The sequence below is a fragment of the Oryctolagus cuniculus genome, chromosome 16 (assembly GCF_964237555.1).
Source record: "Oryctolagus cuniculus chromosome 16, mOryCun1.1, whole genome shotgun sequence".
Taxonomy (NCBI): Eukaryota; Metazoa; Chordata; class Mammalia; order Lagomorpha; family Leporidae; genus Oryctolagus; species Oryctolagus cuniculus.
This window is the reverse complement of record NC_091447.1, coordinates 23532125-23547900: the sequence shown is the minus strand read 5'-3', so window position 1 is coordinate 23547900 and position 15776 is coordinate 23532125. Positions and strand designations below refer to the sequence as shown.

At 44.4% G+C, this 15776-nt stretch overlaps 2 protein-coding genes across 4 annotated transcripts in view; one reads left to right on the top strand and one right to left on the bottom strand.

The window, feature by feature from the left end:
* The window catches only part of AVL9 (AVL9 cell migration associated), a 75945-nt gene extending 67000 nt beyond the window's left edge, over positions 1-8945 (bottom strand). Inside the window, exon 1 of one of the 3 annotated variants that reach the window (XR_007922338.2) lies at positions 4470-4803. Coding sequence is in view for 2 of the 3 variants with exons in the window: in XM_008261619.4 (XP_008259841.1) it covers positions 4470-4562 (93 nt within the window). In the remaining variant the exon portion in view is untranslated. Of the gene's footprint in view, positions 1-4469; positions 4815-8807 lie in introns of those variants that run through there. The other 2 variants (XM_051853280.2, XM_008261619.4) reach the window with 2 other exon arrangements.
* Positions 8946-12036: 3091 nt separating this feature from the next.
* LSM5 (LSM5 homolog, U6 small nuclear RNA and mRNA degradation associated) lies at positions 12037-15404 on the top strand. The gene is made up of 5 exons (XM_002713743.5): positions 12037-12194; positions 13300-13395; positions 13677-13704; positions 14666-14738; positions 15134-15404. Exons 1-5 carry the CDS (start codon positions 12149-12151, stop codon positions 15164-15166), a joined length of 276 nt encoding a protein of 91 aa, XP_002713789.1. The 5' UTR covers positions 12037-12148; the 3' UTR covers positions 15167-15404.
* Positions 15405-15776: the final 372 nt, after the last annotated feature.

Sequence of the window (15776 nt, the reverse complement as noted above, 5' to 3'; positions counted from 1 at the left end):
TGAACAAAAGATCACAGATTTCCATTTTAAGTGGAAGAATTTTTCATTTAAAATACATGTTTAGGGGGCCGGCCCCATGGCTCACTTGGTTAATCCTCTGCCTGCGGCACCAGCATCCCATATGGGCGCCGGGTACTAGTTCCAGTTGCTCTTCTTCCAGTCCAGCTCTCTGCTGTGGCCCACGAGGGCAGTGGAGGATGGCCCGAGTGCTTGGGCCCCTGCACCCGCATGGGAAACCAGGAGGAGGCACCTGGCTCCTGGCTTCAGATGGGTGCAGTGCCGGCTGTGGCAGCCATTTGGGGAGTGAACCAACAGAGGATAACTCTACCTGTCACATAAAAAAAATTTATATAAAAAAATAAATAAAATACATGTTTAGGTAAAAAAAAATCAGTAAACAAGATGAAGAAGTATCTTCCACAAGCTGTACTTGCAACTGAAAATGGCTTTCACCTTGTAGTCCATGTGAAGCAACAAAGCTGATCATGCTTGACCACGCAGAATGCTGAAATTCATTACTTTTAAACAAAGGTTTTACTTCAGCACACTTGAATCTAAAAGTTACAAATTACAAACAAGCATGGGACTCTGGGCATGCACTTTTAATCCTCTACTCCTGGAAGGAAAATCTTAAAACGGAGAAATGGTTAGCTGATTAATCTGTCTGGGGGAAAATCTTCCATAATCAGAGCCTCTGATAACAACTGATACACTTGTTAAAAATAATGTGTCTAGAGTGACTATTCTAAGACTTAAGAGTGTTAATACACACACTTTCCAAAACAAAAAACATGGATTTCAAAGGGTGAAGAAAGCATAGTTGTAAGGCATCTAAGAAGACACTGATTTGCATAAGTGAATAATATCCTTTAAGAACTAATATACTATATATTGGAAATTTCTGTACATTGCTTTTATAATATTCCTCTACCCAGCAAAAATCAACAGTCTTAATATTTTATAAAAATAAGACTAAAATGGGAAAAAGTAGGGTAACTAAAAATGAAAAAATGTACTGAACAAAATAATTTTCTCATCTTCTAATACTACTATACATCTTTACATAACCTGTTCCAGCTATATGAACTGCCATGAATTTGTACAAATTAGTCTCCAGTAGCTTTCTTGTTTTTGATGGACTTTACTTGTCAGTGTCATCAACCAGCCCGGTGTGAGACTGTCATTCACTTGCTCTGCTGAGTGGACTGGTTGATTGTGCTGGCAGCCCCTCAACACAATCAGGCTAGTACCACAGGTTTCCTGGATGATCCACGTCCCCAAACAACTCTCTATAGACTCCAGAAATCATTATCATTGATCCAACTAACTTCCACAAGGGAACCATAAAAACTAACAAATAATTACAAGTACACCGAAGTTTTCCTGAGAAATCCTTATAATTCCATTAAAATTACAAATATTTGACTCTTGCAAAAGCAACAGAACCCATAACAGATCTAAAAATCACTACTGCATTTAAACTTTGACTCGCTATAGCACACTCTCAAGTTTGATTTGCAAAACCAGTGTTAGTACTTCATTTTCTGCTATAAAAGAGGTATGTGTGATTTTTAAAAAGCTACAGTAATAAAACAAGCCACTCAGCACCTGAGAAAAACAACCCAAATGGGGTTTAACATCTTTCAAGGTCCTGTGACAGAATACTTTGCATTCTCTTCCATTCTATCAATAACCCAACAAGTAAATTTATTTTAAAAATAAAATTGCCATTGTCGCTGTGAAGCACCATTTAGATTACAAATTATTTTATTTTATTTTCTAAAAGCCTACAACCTCAAAGCGCTATTAAAAGAGATTTACTTGTGGGGCTAGCATTGTGGTACAGCAGGTAAATCCTCCACCTGTGATGCCAGCATCCCATACGGGCACCGGTTCAAGTCCTGGCTGCTCCACTTCTAATCCAGCTCCCTGCTAAGACCTGGGGAAAGCAGCAGAAGATGGTCAAGTGCTTGGGCTCCTGCTCCCCACATGGGAGACCTGGTTGAAGCTCTTAGTTCCTGCCTTTATCCAGGCCCAAACACGGCTGTTGTGGACATCTAGAGAGTAAATCAGTGGACGGAAGATCTCTGTGACTTCCAAATAAATAAAATCTTAAATATATATATATATATATACTCATATACTGCTTAAGGGGTACAGTTTTTGTTGTGGATGAAAAAGTTTAGGGCACAGATCGGGTGATGGTTATGCAATTTGTGAATCTATTTAATGTCTCTCTACATTTGTGAGTGGTTAAAATGATAAATACCATCATATGTATTTTTACAAGAGCAAGATATAGTTATACTGACTAAGGACATCTGAGTTTCAATGTTAGTGCCACACTAGCTCAAAGTACTTAACTTTTCTGGGCTTCAGGTGACTCATCTGGACACTGAAGGGAGTTTGAGTGGATGATCTGGAATTCTTATGAAGAATGTGGTAGAAGAAACAGAGATATAAAGAAAAATTATGCAATCTGGACTAGTTGGAGGTCATGGGAGTTGTAACCACAACATGTCATCCAGTCCGCTTGACAGTGTTCATTTGATAAAACCAGTCACCGCTGAAATCAAGACAAAGCCAGAGAGCTCTCACGTACCCACCGGGCTACTGCAGCCCAAAGTGCCTCTTTCATCTTGTAATCTGTTTTCCATTTCTTTCATCTCTAAGCAGCATTATATTTTGTCTTACACATTTTTTTTATTTCTGGAAATACAAACTGTACTACTTTCACCAATAAAACAAATAGAAAACAATCTTGGTTTCAGATGACAGCAAGAGATTTCATTCTATCTCCTACTTGTACAGGTATTTTCTCCTGTCTTATCCAAAGCGCCATTCATTGTGGTTTCAAATGGCTTCCCATCCTATTATGCCCTGAAAGACGACTAAAATGCCACAGCAGAATGAACACACATGGCCTGGGAAGCAAACCTAGGTCTTTGTGCAGGTCTGTTTAGCAGTGTGACCTCAGCAAGATCATTTTGTCTCCTCGAATGTTTCAGTGACTCTCCCTGCAACTAAGAAAGTTTATAAAGAGATTATTACATTCAAACACATGGAGTTGTAACATACTGAAAAATCTGCTAATGATGAACACTATGTTTATCATGTGACAATCTCAAGTCAATTCTCTGTATTGGGGCTGGCATTATGGCATAGCAGGTAAAGCCCCCACCTGCAACACCAGCATCCTGCACCGGCACTGGCTCATGTCCTAGTTGCTCCACTTCCCATCCAGCTCCCTGCTAATGGCTTACTGCTGAGGTTCCTACCATCTGCGTGGGAGACCTAGATGAATCTCCTTGTTTTGTGGCCACTATCTGCAGTGAACCAGCAGATGGAAGATCTGTCTCTCCCTCTCTCTGTAACTCTTTCAAAATAAATAAATCTTAATACATATATATATATATATATATATAAATTTGCAATTACTGTTTCTGGGTGGAATTCTTTTCTTAGCACACTGAACAGTACTACTTCCTTCTCGGTGTCTTTCTACATCATTAGTATGCAGTGGATGAGGAATACGACATTTTAAAGCTAAGCAGTTTAAAACACATAACCCAACCATCTTTTCACGCCCCTCACAGCTTTGGTTCAATCCTCTAATGAACTTAACTCTTGCCAATACATCTTCTAAAATACTAGTTTTTTTTTTTTTTTTGTGAAAGGCAAGAAACCAAGTATTATATTAACCAATGGTAGTAACTAGTATTTGTAAATTCTTAGAAAAAAACATTTTAATTTACTGCTCACTGGCACATTATGACATCACTGCCTTCCAGTGCTGGCTGACCCATTAAAGACTCCCGTTTCTGTTTTGTTCCTTTGCCTACAAAACATACAGTGCAAATGTTTCGTTTCAGAGTCAGGGAAGAAGCTTAACAATGCCTTTCTATTTGCACATTTAGTGTGGTAAATCCACTTCCTATTATTGCAACTGATCAAGCCAATCTCACCAAATGGCCAGCCCAGGACGAGGTAAACAGCACAATTAAGAGCCAGCGGCGAGGGGGCGGGGCCGATCGACAACCCTAACAGGACAGACTCTAAGCCTCCCGACCGATCAACAAAGGAAGTCGATTCTCCCACGGCGCCAGCCTGTGCGTGCAGCAGCCCGAGACTTGTGCGCGTGTGCTCACTGCGCTCATTAGTTGAACACGGTCCAAGCGCTGAATTTTTCTAGAGTCCCCTGCAAGCGACTGGAGAAGCTGACCGGTCTCCCATCCCTTCCGCCCACACCCCCAAAGGCGAGCACGTACCAAGCCGCATCCCCGCAGCTCGCCACGCAATTTTCAGGGGCAGCAGAAAGAAGGATTTGTGGGGAGGATGGAGCTCCACGCCAGCAGAGTCGGGCGGAAGAGGGCAAGAGGGCAGTGGGCGCCGGGGGCTAGGGGCCAAGGGGTTGTGGGGGGCGGGGGGACGAACGCCGGCTGGGTCGCGGGACCCGGCCCCTTCCTCACCTGACAGCCCTTCTTGTGGTGAAAGCCGACCACCACGATGTGCAGGACGGGCCCCCGCGGGGCGCCATCGCTGCCCCTCCCGGCCGTCTCCATGGGTAGCCACCGCGGGCCCTCACCACGACGGCTTCACCGCGGAGGGCTGCGGGCCGGGCCGGACGACCTCGCGGTCGCCGGAAAACACAGCGCGGCGGGCTTCAGGTGTCAGCGAGGGCGCCTCATGAGGGCCGCGCAGGGAGCCCGGGCCGGGCCGAGCAGCTTCGGCAGTTCCGCGCCGCCCCCGGGGCCCGCGGCCCCACTTCCTTCATCCGCTTCCGTAGCTTCCGGGCAGTCACCTGACGCGACGCCGGCCGCGGGCGACGCCGGCCGGGTAAGGATGGGAGGGACCTGCCGGGGCGGAGTCTGACGTGCGGGGGCGGAGCTTAGAGGAGCGGGGCGGGGCTGAAAGGCGAGGTCGAAGGGGCGGGACAGGACGGGGAGGGACCTGACGGAGGCGGGGCGGGGCCAGTGGGGGTTGAGGGGGATGGGGGCGGGGCATGGCGGAGCCACCCGCACACCTGCTCTTTTCTCCTGGGGTTGGATCTCTAACCTCTTACCTTCTGCTTTAACTTTTTTTCTTAAGTTTCCTCCCTTTCACCCCTTCATTTTGGACGCCTCTTCTGTTAATTCTCCAATTCCTTCGTTGCCCTAGACTCTGGCCTAGGCCCCTCTGCTCGACTCAAATATTTGACAACCTGCTGGCATCTTTTTTTTTTTTTAAAGATTTATTTTATTTATTTGAAAGACAGAGTTACAGAGAGAGGTAGAGATAGAGAGAGAGGTTTTCTATCCGATGGTTCACTCCCCAGATGACCAAAAGGACTGGAGCTGCGCCGATCCTGAGCCAGAAGCCAGGAGCTTCCTCCAAGTCTCCCACGTGAGTGCAGGGGCCCAAGCACTTGGGCCATCTTCTGCTGCTTTCCCAGGTTACCGCAGAGAGCTGGACTAGAAAAGGGGCAACCAGGACTCGAACCAGTGCCCATATGGGATGCCGGCGCCGCACAGGCCACGGCTTTAACGCTTTAACCCACTGCACCACAGCACTGGCCCCTGTGTATTCAGTCTTTAAATTAATTGTTTATCTCGTTTCAATTTTTCTTTCTCCTCATTTAAATAATATGTACAGCAGTTTTGGGAGCAACTTAACATCTGAAGCAGGATGTCCTTGACAATAAAGGAAGCTTCCATGGAAACAATGTAAAATGATTATTCTAGCACAGCAAACTAAAAATATTTTTTTCATTCCATCTAGTACTCTGGGAAGCCTAAAATATATGGTATCTGTTGTTACAACAGTTTTGAAATTACTTTAGTGATAGCACTACACTTAAAAAAATACAATGAATCTCATATGATTTTAAAGGGAATACTAACAGATTAAGCAAGTTTTATCCAGGACAGTTTTGTAGTAAACTAAAGGATAAGTGCCGGCTTCAGATAGAACTTCATATTACTACAACCAACTATGACATTGCCATAACTAGTTGCGCATCCCTTAGTTTAGGTAACCTCAGGGTTTATTTTTCACTTCTAGTATTGAAGTGTAAGTACCTCCATTCCAGCCTAAGCATAACTGAGGGTAACAGTAGACTTTCTAATGAAGTTTAGTTTCTATGATTCAGCAGAATCATTTTATGTTTTAGAGATTTATTTATTTGGAAGGCAGACTTGTAGAGACGGGGGGCAGAGGGGAGTTCCCTCTGCTGGTTCACTCCCCAAACGGCTGCAGAAAGCAGGGATGGGCCAGGCCAAGCCAGGAGCCTGGAACCCCATCCGAGTTTCCTACATGGATGGCAAACATAATTGAGCCATATTCTGCTGTTTTCCCAGGCACAATAGCACAGAGGTGGATCAGAAGTGGAACAGCTGGGACTGGCGCTCATTTGGGATATGGCTTCACAGGCATCAGCTTAACCCGCTGTGCCACAGTGCTAGCCTCCAGTAGAATTATATTAATGCTATCCAAAAAAAAAAAAAAAAAAAAAAAAAAACTGCAAAAATTTTTTTCTTTCTTTTTTCCTTTTTTTTTTTTTTTTTTTTTTTTTTTGACAGCTAGAGTTAGACAGTGAGAGAAAGAGAGACAGAAAGAAAGGTCTTCCTTCCGTTAGTTCATTCCCCAAATGGCTGTCACGGCCGGCGCACTGCGCCAATCCAAAGTCAGGAGCCAGGGGCTTCCTCCTGGTCTACCATGTGGGTGCAGGCGCCCAAGCACCTGGGCCATCCTCCACTGCCCTCCCAAGCCACAGCAGAGAGCTGGACTGGAAGAAGAGCAACAGGGACCAGAACCTGGCACCCATATGGGATGCCGGCACTGCAGGCAGAGGATTAACTAAGTGAGGGCACGGCGCTGGCCTCCTTTTCTTTCCTTCCTTCCTTCCTTCCTTCCTTCCTTCCTTCCTTCCTTTCTTTCTTTCTTTCTTTCTTTCTTTCTTTCTTTCTTTCTTTCTTTCTTTCTTTCTTTCTCTTTCTTCCTTCCTTCCTTCCTTCCTTCCTTCCTTCCTTCCTTCCTTCCTTCCTTCCTTCCTTTCTTTTTCAGAAATTTTTCAAGATGTTACTCTACATTTCTTTTTATATTTACAAATTTCTTGACATGGGCTCAGAATTGTGCTTGGAATTATACTATTCCCTGTATATAATATATGGTCACTGTTTTTTTTTTTCCTGACACGATAGGTTTGATATACATAGCTAGAATTAAAATATAACTGATCATCCTCTTAATGTGTCAAGACAGAGGACATTGGTCATTTACTTCCTGGTTCAACTGTTTTATTCATTGTCTGGTTTTATAAAAGTATCACCTTGCATTGTAGAGCTTTCAATTGAGATAAAATTGTTATTCATAACTATTGAGTTGTTTAAATGTTTTAAAAATATATTATTTAAAATAATGCTACAAAGAAATATATTATTGGTAAAATAGGGAGAGAGAGTAAGGAAATTTACAGCATGTTTCCCATCTCTAAATGTTCAGATGGGTCCATAATTGTTAAGAATGACAACTATTTTACATTAGCTTTTTTTTTTTTTATTTTTTGACAGGCAGAGTGGACAGTGAGAGAGAGAGAGACAGAGAGAAAGGTTTTCCTTTGCCGTTGGTTCACCCTCCAATGGCCACCGCGGCCGGCGCACCGCGCTGATCCGATGGCAGGAGCCAGGTACTTCTCCTGGTCTCCCATGGGGTGCAGGGCCCAAGCACTTGGGCCATTCTCCACTGCACTCCCTGGCCACAGCAGAGAGCTGGCCTGGAAGAGGGGCAACCGGGACAGAATCCAGCTCCCCAACCGGGACTAGAACCCGGTGTGCCGGTGCTGCAAGGCGGAGGATTAGCCTAGTGAGCCGGCTCCGGCCTACATTAGCTTTTAAATGAGTTGTATTAATGTAGAAAAAATTCATTAACAAGATATTGGCCACAGGGTGAGTATGTATTGGGAAAGAATAGAAATTTCTCCTTTGTTTAAAAAGTGCCAGCAGGAGATTATTTTATGATTATAAATTCTAGTTTATGTTCTTCTCTGTGAAGAACAGCTAATTGGAGACAAATCCCTGAGACACAAAGCTATGAAATTTTCAAGTTTGTTTTAAATAAATTCTGTCTCTGGAATTGGCTGTTGTTTCTTTTTGTGTCTTGACTCGGGGAAAAAAACTCAGTAAAATAAAACCACTCCCTTCCTATAAACCCATCAATCTACTGTGTAAATGAATTATATATAGCTCACTTTTCAGAGCCAAAGAGACTTTCCTTAGTCTTCTTGAATGACATTGAAAATTGCTAATGTTTATCCTGTTCTTGTGATGGGAAATTTAAGATACTGACTTCCTTAGAGTATGTTTTTCTAATTTTTTAGCTATGTCAGGTAATGACAATGCCTTGCATTTTGTCCATACTCTTATTATGGTACAATGAAAATAAAACAGGAAAAGAAGGGAAAAAACAGGAAAAGAGAATTTCACAAACTTGGCATTACTTTGTATCTAGAACCTTATGAAGATTAAGGAGAATGTTGATTAGTAGGGTAAAATAGAATCAATTCCAGGAACATTCATGAGACACCACAGTCCATGTACAAACGCGATAGGCACAATGCATCCAAAAAAGGGGAAGAGCAAGGAGAACGGGAAGGAAAAGAATGGAAGAACGGGAAGAAATTGCTCCCGTACATGGCTTGTATCTGGTTATAAACATAAGATCATGCAATGCCAGCCAGCAATGTAAACTTCATGTAACACTGGCCTTTGCCTGCCATCACCTTAGGCATTAGGAAACAGTAATACTATCTCACATTATTTAATAGGGCTTACTGTGTGCCACATCTGATGCTGTTTTCATGGATCATTTCTTTCAGTCTTCGAAACAATCTAACAAGTGCATGTAGATACTCTTATCCCCATTTCCCCCAAGGGGTTACTTGGGACTTAAAAAGCTTAGGAACTTGCTGATGATCCAACAAAGGGAACTATGGTGAAGCTGGAATGTGAACTGACGTCACCTAATTCAGAACCCGTGGATTTAATCACTAGCGGCTGCTGCTTCCCACTGTGTTTGGCCTTGAGACCTCACAGTGTTTTGGGGAGAGGTAGCCTTGTCAACAGATCATTAGAAGAAGTTCACTGGAAACATTGTAAGAGCTATAACATGGCCGTTGCAAGTGTCAGAAAAATGTGGGTCAAACTCCAGCACATCTTGATGGATGAACAGGGTTTTCCCAGGATTTTGGGGGAAGGAACATCAAGAAATGCAATCAGGTAGTATCACTAAAGACTGGGGTTGGCCGGCCGCAGCGGCCATTGGAGGGTGAACCAACGGCAAAGGAAGACCTTTCTCTCTGTCTCTCTCTCACTGTCCACTCTGCCTGTCAAAAAAAAAAAAAAAAAAAAAAAAAAAAAAAAAAAAAAAAAAGACTGGTGTTGTTGAGGGAAAACACTTGAGAGAGGAAAGGCTTTGGCCGTCGCCCTGACTCTCCCCACGGTGTGTAAGCGATGAGCTGCTGTGGGACCGGAGGGCCAAACGGGTGGGTGGCCTGCCAGGATGCCAGGTAGACCTAAAGTATTTCTCCTCCACCCTCCTCTTGGATCCTCAAGTTCCTCTGACTGCTCGGAGGGAGACCTCTGCTCAGCCATTCAGAAACAGCTGTAGTGAGGAGCCATCACTGGTCCTGTGTTTCCAGGGAAATAAGGATCCATCAATAGTGCACTGAATGCTGGTGGCCTCGAGGCCCTCACTGATAAAGATGGAGCCTGTGAAAACTGCGTGGGGTTTAAGTGCAGGCTTCTGTCAGAAGACAATGACGCTGCAGGTTTTTCTTTGAGTGCAAATGTACATTGCTAAGTTTTTTTTTTTTAAAGATGGCATGTGCTTTGAAAGAGGAAATTGCATTTTTAAGAGTTTAAAATCTTATGAGGGAAAAAAATATAAGGAATCTTTAGAAGAAATAAAAGCTGTTTCTCATAAAAAAAAAAAAAGAAAGGCTTTTGCTAAATTTAGGGAGGAAGTATGTAGGCTTAAATGAGAGGGCGGGAAGCGAGGTTAACAGGTGGGTGCATGCCAGTTGCACATGGTGGGCCCTCCACTTGGAATGCCATGCTTGCTGCTTTTCTGCCTACCCAATTCTTGTTCATCTTTCAACACTAGACGCCTGTCAATTCCTGTGTGAAGTTTCCCAAGCTGTCTACGTGGCCAGTGAGCAAGTGTAACTTCATGATGATCTCGCCTCAGAGGATGGTTTTAATTACTAGAGGTTTATTTCTAAGCGTCTTGGCACATGATCGGTACTGAAAAACAAACAAAAAAAATCAAACAGAAAACCAGGACAGGCTTGACATTTAGAAGGGGTTTGAATTCCCTAAAATCCCTGAAGCTAAAAGCAGTCGTTCTGCTTCATGTGTTAAATTTCATGACGCCTTGTACATAAATGTTTATTACTTGACTTTGTCTCCCATTCATCTTTAGAAGGGCAGAAGAAGCTTCTCTCCCACACACTTTTACACTCATCAGGTTGTTCCAGGAAGGAATGATGGCTGCTTAACAACTGTTTGTTGTTTGAATAATTGATCTTTGTGGCCTCCCATGTTTAGACTGTTTGAGTTCCTAGGATACAAATGTAAAATAGACAAAGGCAGAGAATTTGCTATTATTTTCAAAACAGAAACGTAAAAGTATGTTTTCTAAGTGTGATGATATTAACACATAACTTAGACTGACATCTGGTGATAGCCTTAGATAATACTTTGTTGAATAAGTAGTAAATAAGCTTTCAATAAACTACAGAGTTTTAGATACAGCAAGGATGATAAATTAAGAAAGTAGCAACAAGTTAAAAGGAAAAAGCTATTATAAATCCTCAGTATAAAACAAAATTTTACATTTAAAAAAAAATGTGTAAACCATTTTGAAAAAAAAAGATTTACTTATTTATTTGAAAGGCAGAACTACAGAGAGGAAGAGGCACTATCCACTGGTTCACTCCCCAGATGACCACAAGGGTTGGAGCTGTGCTGATCCGAACCCAGGAGCCAGGAGCTTCTTCCAGGTCTCCCACAAAGGTGCAGGGCCCAAGGACTTGGGCCATCTTCTACTGCTTTCCCAGGCCACAGCAGAGAGCTGGATTGGAAGAGGAGCAGTTGGTCTTGAACCGGAGTCCATATGGGATGTCGGCATTGTAGGCAGCCTTTACCTGCTACGCCACAGCGCTGGCCCCTCTTTTACTTTTTTTTTTTTTTTTTTTTGACAGGCAGAGTGGACAGTGAGAGAGAGAGACAGAGAAAGGTCTTCCTTTATCCGTTGGTTCACCCCTTAATGGCCGCTGCTGCCAGCGCACTGCGGCAGGTGCACCACGCTGATCTGAAGCCAGGAGCCAGGTGCTTCTCCTGGTCTCCCATGCTGGTGCAGGGCCCAAGCACTTGGGCCATACTCCACTGCACTCCCTGGCCACAGCAGAGAGCTGGACTGGAAGAGGAGCAACCGGGACAGAAGCCTCAAGAAAAGGAATGTTTTTGGGGCCGGTGCTGTGGCACACTAGGTTAATCCTCCGCCTGCAGTGCTGGCATCCCATAAGGGCACCAGTTGTATTCCCAGATGCTCCTCTTCCGATCCAGCTCTCTGCTATGGCCTGGGATAGCAGTGGAAGATGGTCCAAGTCCTTGGGCCCCTGCACCGGCGTGGGAGACCCAGGGAAGGCTCCTGGCTCCTGGCTTCGGATCGGCCCAGCTCCGGCCGTTGGGGCCATTTGGGGAGTGAACCAGCGGACGGAAGACCTCTCTCTGTCTCTCTCACTGTAACTCTGTCAAAGAGTGAATTGGTGGCGGGAAATACTGATTTTTACTAGTCTTTATAAAGACAATTTTATGGGAAAACAAGCCAAAAGTTTCCTTATGCGCTGTCCTCTCGGTCGGAGGACGAACTCCTTCAGGAGGTTAGCAATCTTCAGCGTCTCTCCGAAGCCTGGGAACGAATCTGCAGGGCAGCACCCCAGGACTCCCACTCCCCAGCAAGGCAGCGCGCGGGCGCCGCCCACGTGGAGCACGCCGGCCGCCCGCTCGGCCTGCGATTGGTCGAGCCTGCCCGGCCGCGGGCAAAGGCGCAGGCGCGCTCTTTTAAAGTCACCGTGGAACGTCGATGGACGCAGGCCACTTCCGGCGTAGCCATGGCGGCTAACGCTACTACGAACCCCTCGCAGCTGCTGCCGCTAGGTAATGGTTTTCCTGTGAGGGAGCTGGGGCGGGAGGCTGGGGTTCAGGACTGGGGGCCGCGGGGTTGCGGCCGAGGCACCCCTGGCTGGTAGCGGGCCTATGTGTGGGGCCGAGCGTTTCCCCTCCGCGGCTCGCGCCGGCTCCCGAGCTCCTGCGCGCCAGGCCGCTGCTGCGATGTAACGTGCTCCTGCCCCTGGAGGCAGCTCCTCGGACTCCCCCGGAACGAACCGTGGGCGGGAGAGGGCCGCACTGGGCGAGCGCACCGTCGGCCGTGTTTGTTGGGAGCGCTGCGGCGCCGTGTCCGGAGTGGCATTTGGGATCCCCAGATGGGGTTCACCCTGTTGTGTGTCTGGGAGTTGAGCGGGAAGCAGCGCGCTGTGGAACGAGCCTTAGAGGAGGAATCTGGAAACTAGCCCTGTTTGCCATTCATTCATTCATTCATCCATCCATTCAGTAAGAGCCCGTGTTCTTCCTGCGTGCTAGTCCACAGCGACCTTAAACCACAGCCATCGCTCCCGAAGGGTACACAAGCCAGTGGAGGAGACAGTACTGGACAAGTAAACCTTGTGCCCCCCGTGCCAGGCTGGCCAGAGGTGCTGAAGCTGCCCCCAGCACCGCGGGGCTTCACTGGCGAGGGAGGAGGTGACAGGAGGCTCCCGCGACGACGGTCAGCGGCCTCTGACATTGTGTAGCCGGCGAGGAGTGGTTGCGTTGACGGACTTCAGTGATTAGGCTCGTGGAAAGCCCCGTAAATGCCCGTCCCTGTCCACTGAAGATCCAGCGATGGGCGAAAATGAGCACAGTGTCCGGGCTCGTGGCGCTTAAGAGTCTGGGGGGATGTGTTTGTGTCCCTAAATTAATCACGTGATCTGGAATAAAGATAAAGCCACAATCATGATAGATTGCTGCACAGAAAGGAGAAGTGGAAAGGCTTCTGATTAAGTAGTGGGAGCGCAGAGGTTTGCATTTTAAGATCCGAGGTTACCAAAGGGGGATGTTCTTCCTAGTTTAATTTTCACTGAATTTGGCAAGTAACAAATGCCAGCGTGCACTCGAGTATGTGCTAAAATGATGAATGGGTAAAATAATCTTTTTGCTCACGCAGAGCTTGTGGATAAATGTATAGGATCCAGAATTCACATTGTGATGAAGAGTGATAAGGAAATTGTTGGCACCCTTCTTGGCTTCGATGACTTCGTCAGTATCCTTTTAAAACGTGGTGCTGTGGCTTTTTCCTGTTTATTTAATAACAGAACCGTAGACAGTGTGTTTCTGGGTGTTAACGATAAAAGTCAGTTCATCTCAGGGCACTTGTGATGGTGTTTTCAGAGGTGAGTATACTGGAAGAAGGTCACATTCCTACCAACAGTCAGCCTTTTTATTATGAGCCTTTGTGTTAAATATTATCATTACAACTGAATGAAAGCAGAAACCAGAGTTGTTTCAACCTGGAGTGTTTATTTCCTTAACACCACCTTTCAGATATGGTATTGGAAGATGTCACTGAATTGTGAGTAGTGCTAAAAATGACAGAACTCGGCTCTTTTTCAAATTCAGGACATTTTAAGTACTGTTTAGTCAGCAAAATGGAAGTAGAGGCAACTTTTATTTACTAATGCTTGTAAAAGTTATGTAATTGTTGCTGAATTGCTAGGAAATTAGTGGAGACAAAGCTTGAAGGTAACAGATGTTAACGTGCAGGGATTTTAAGGCTCAGGTCATATCAAGGACCTGATGATGAAAACATTTAACTATATAATGTAAAATGTAAGTGATAAGTATTAGTTACATAGTAGTTTAGTGGGTAGAAATCAGTAGTAATACAAAATGTTAAAGAGTGAGTCTACTAAATATTTTATATTTGATCTTGGCAGGTTCCACCTTTTTTTTTTTTTTTTTTGAAGATAAGTCTCATGGCTGTGAATCTTTTTTAAAGCTTTATTTATTCAAAAGCCAGGTTACAGAGAGAAAGAAAGAGAGGGAAGGAGGGAGATCCTCCATTCGCTGGTTTACTCCCCCAAAGGGCTGCAATGCCAGGGCTGGGCCAGGCTGAAGCCAGGAGCCATGAGCTTTCCCCAGGTCTCCCACATCTGTTCAGGGGTTCAAGCACTTGGTCCACCCTCTGTTGCCTCCCCAGGCACATCAGCAGGGAGCTGGACTGGAAGTGGAGCAGCCAGGACTCAAACCAGTGCCTGTATGGGATGCAGCACTGCAGGCAGCAGTTTAACTTGCTGAGCCACAGTGCCAGCCCCCTTGGCTATGGATCTTATTTATATCCATTGGTCTACTCTTGCTTTTGATGAAGAGTGTACATTACCCAGTGGATAACTTTTATCTCTGAAAATCACCTTTATAATTGCTGAACTTTCGTTTATACAAACATTACCTTTTTAGAGAGAGAAGGTGTTTCTAAAATGCTGCCTTTGGTTACCACCATTTATCCTGACTTTCTGTTTTATCACTTCATTTAGTGAAATCACACCGGAAGGAAGAAGGATCACTAAATTAGATCAGATTTTGCTAAATGGAAATAATATAACAATGGTAAGACACGTTAAAACTGTTTCTGTGGGACAGGGCTTACAGACCTAACTAGTAATGTTGCCGGTTGCTTCACTCATGCCGTGGCTTGGTGGTGCTTAGGGTGGGAAAGAGATTGTCTGGTAGTCAGGGCCCTAAAGCCAAGCTCTTGAGAAGGTGTTAGGCCTAAGGATTAGTTTGCTGGGCTTTTTACTTTTGCTTGGTTAGGAATCATTGTTGAGACACTAAGTATTAATTGGTGGTACTGGGAACTGGAAACAGATATTGATGACCTGGAGAAAATGAGGAAGGGTGAGTGGCCTTGGTTGGTGAGGAGCATGTGGCAGGCAGGGTTTGTAGGTACAGTGATGTTTTCATTAATCAACTCGTTTTTTCTTTTTTTTTTTTCTTCTATGCAGTTGGTCCCGGGAGGAGAAGGGCCTGAAGTATGAGCAGATTTCCTTGACTTACGCTAGATTCTGTGTTGTCTTCTGGTGGCAACAACACTTTTTTTTTTTTTTTTTTTAATTTTTTAATGTTTAGATCCCATAAAGCTAAGTTTCCCGTTCAAGGGAAATGCTTTGAAGATATATTGTATACCCATTTTGTAAGTTAATCATGATTATTTTGGAAAAAGAAGAAAAGAGTTTGTTTTTTGAAAACTAAAACAATAAAGGTGTCTTTGGTTAATTGTTGTTTTATTTAATACACTGCAATAGACAGTGGAACAAAAGACTGTAGTTGTTTTGACACTTCCTTTTCTGTCTTTTTATTATACCTACCTGCTTTCTCATTTACACGACCATTTGGTTCTCAAGCAAATATTATTCCAAATAAAATGATGAGCTTTGATTTTGAGCAGGTGCATTTTAAAAAGCTGAAATAATTAGGAAATACACATAATTCTGATATTTGGTGATAAGGATTTTGCTACTAAGCTCAATTCCCATTAACTTCTATTATAAACAAACAAAGCATATAATATATGCATATTATAGAAGCAGAAAAAGAAATGTTGATCATACTATGCTATATATTAGTTTTTCTCAGTACATGCTAAGC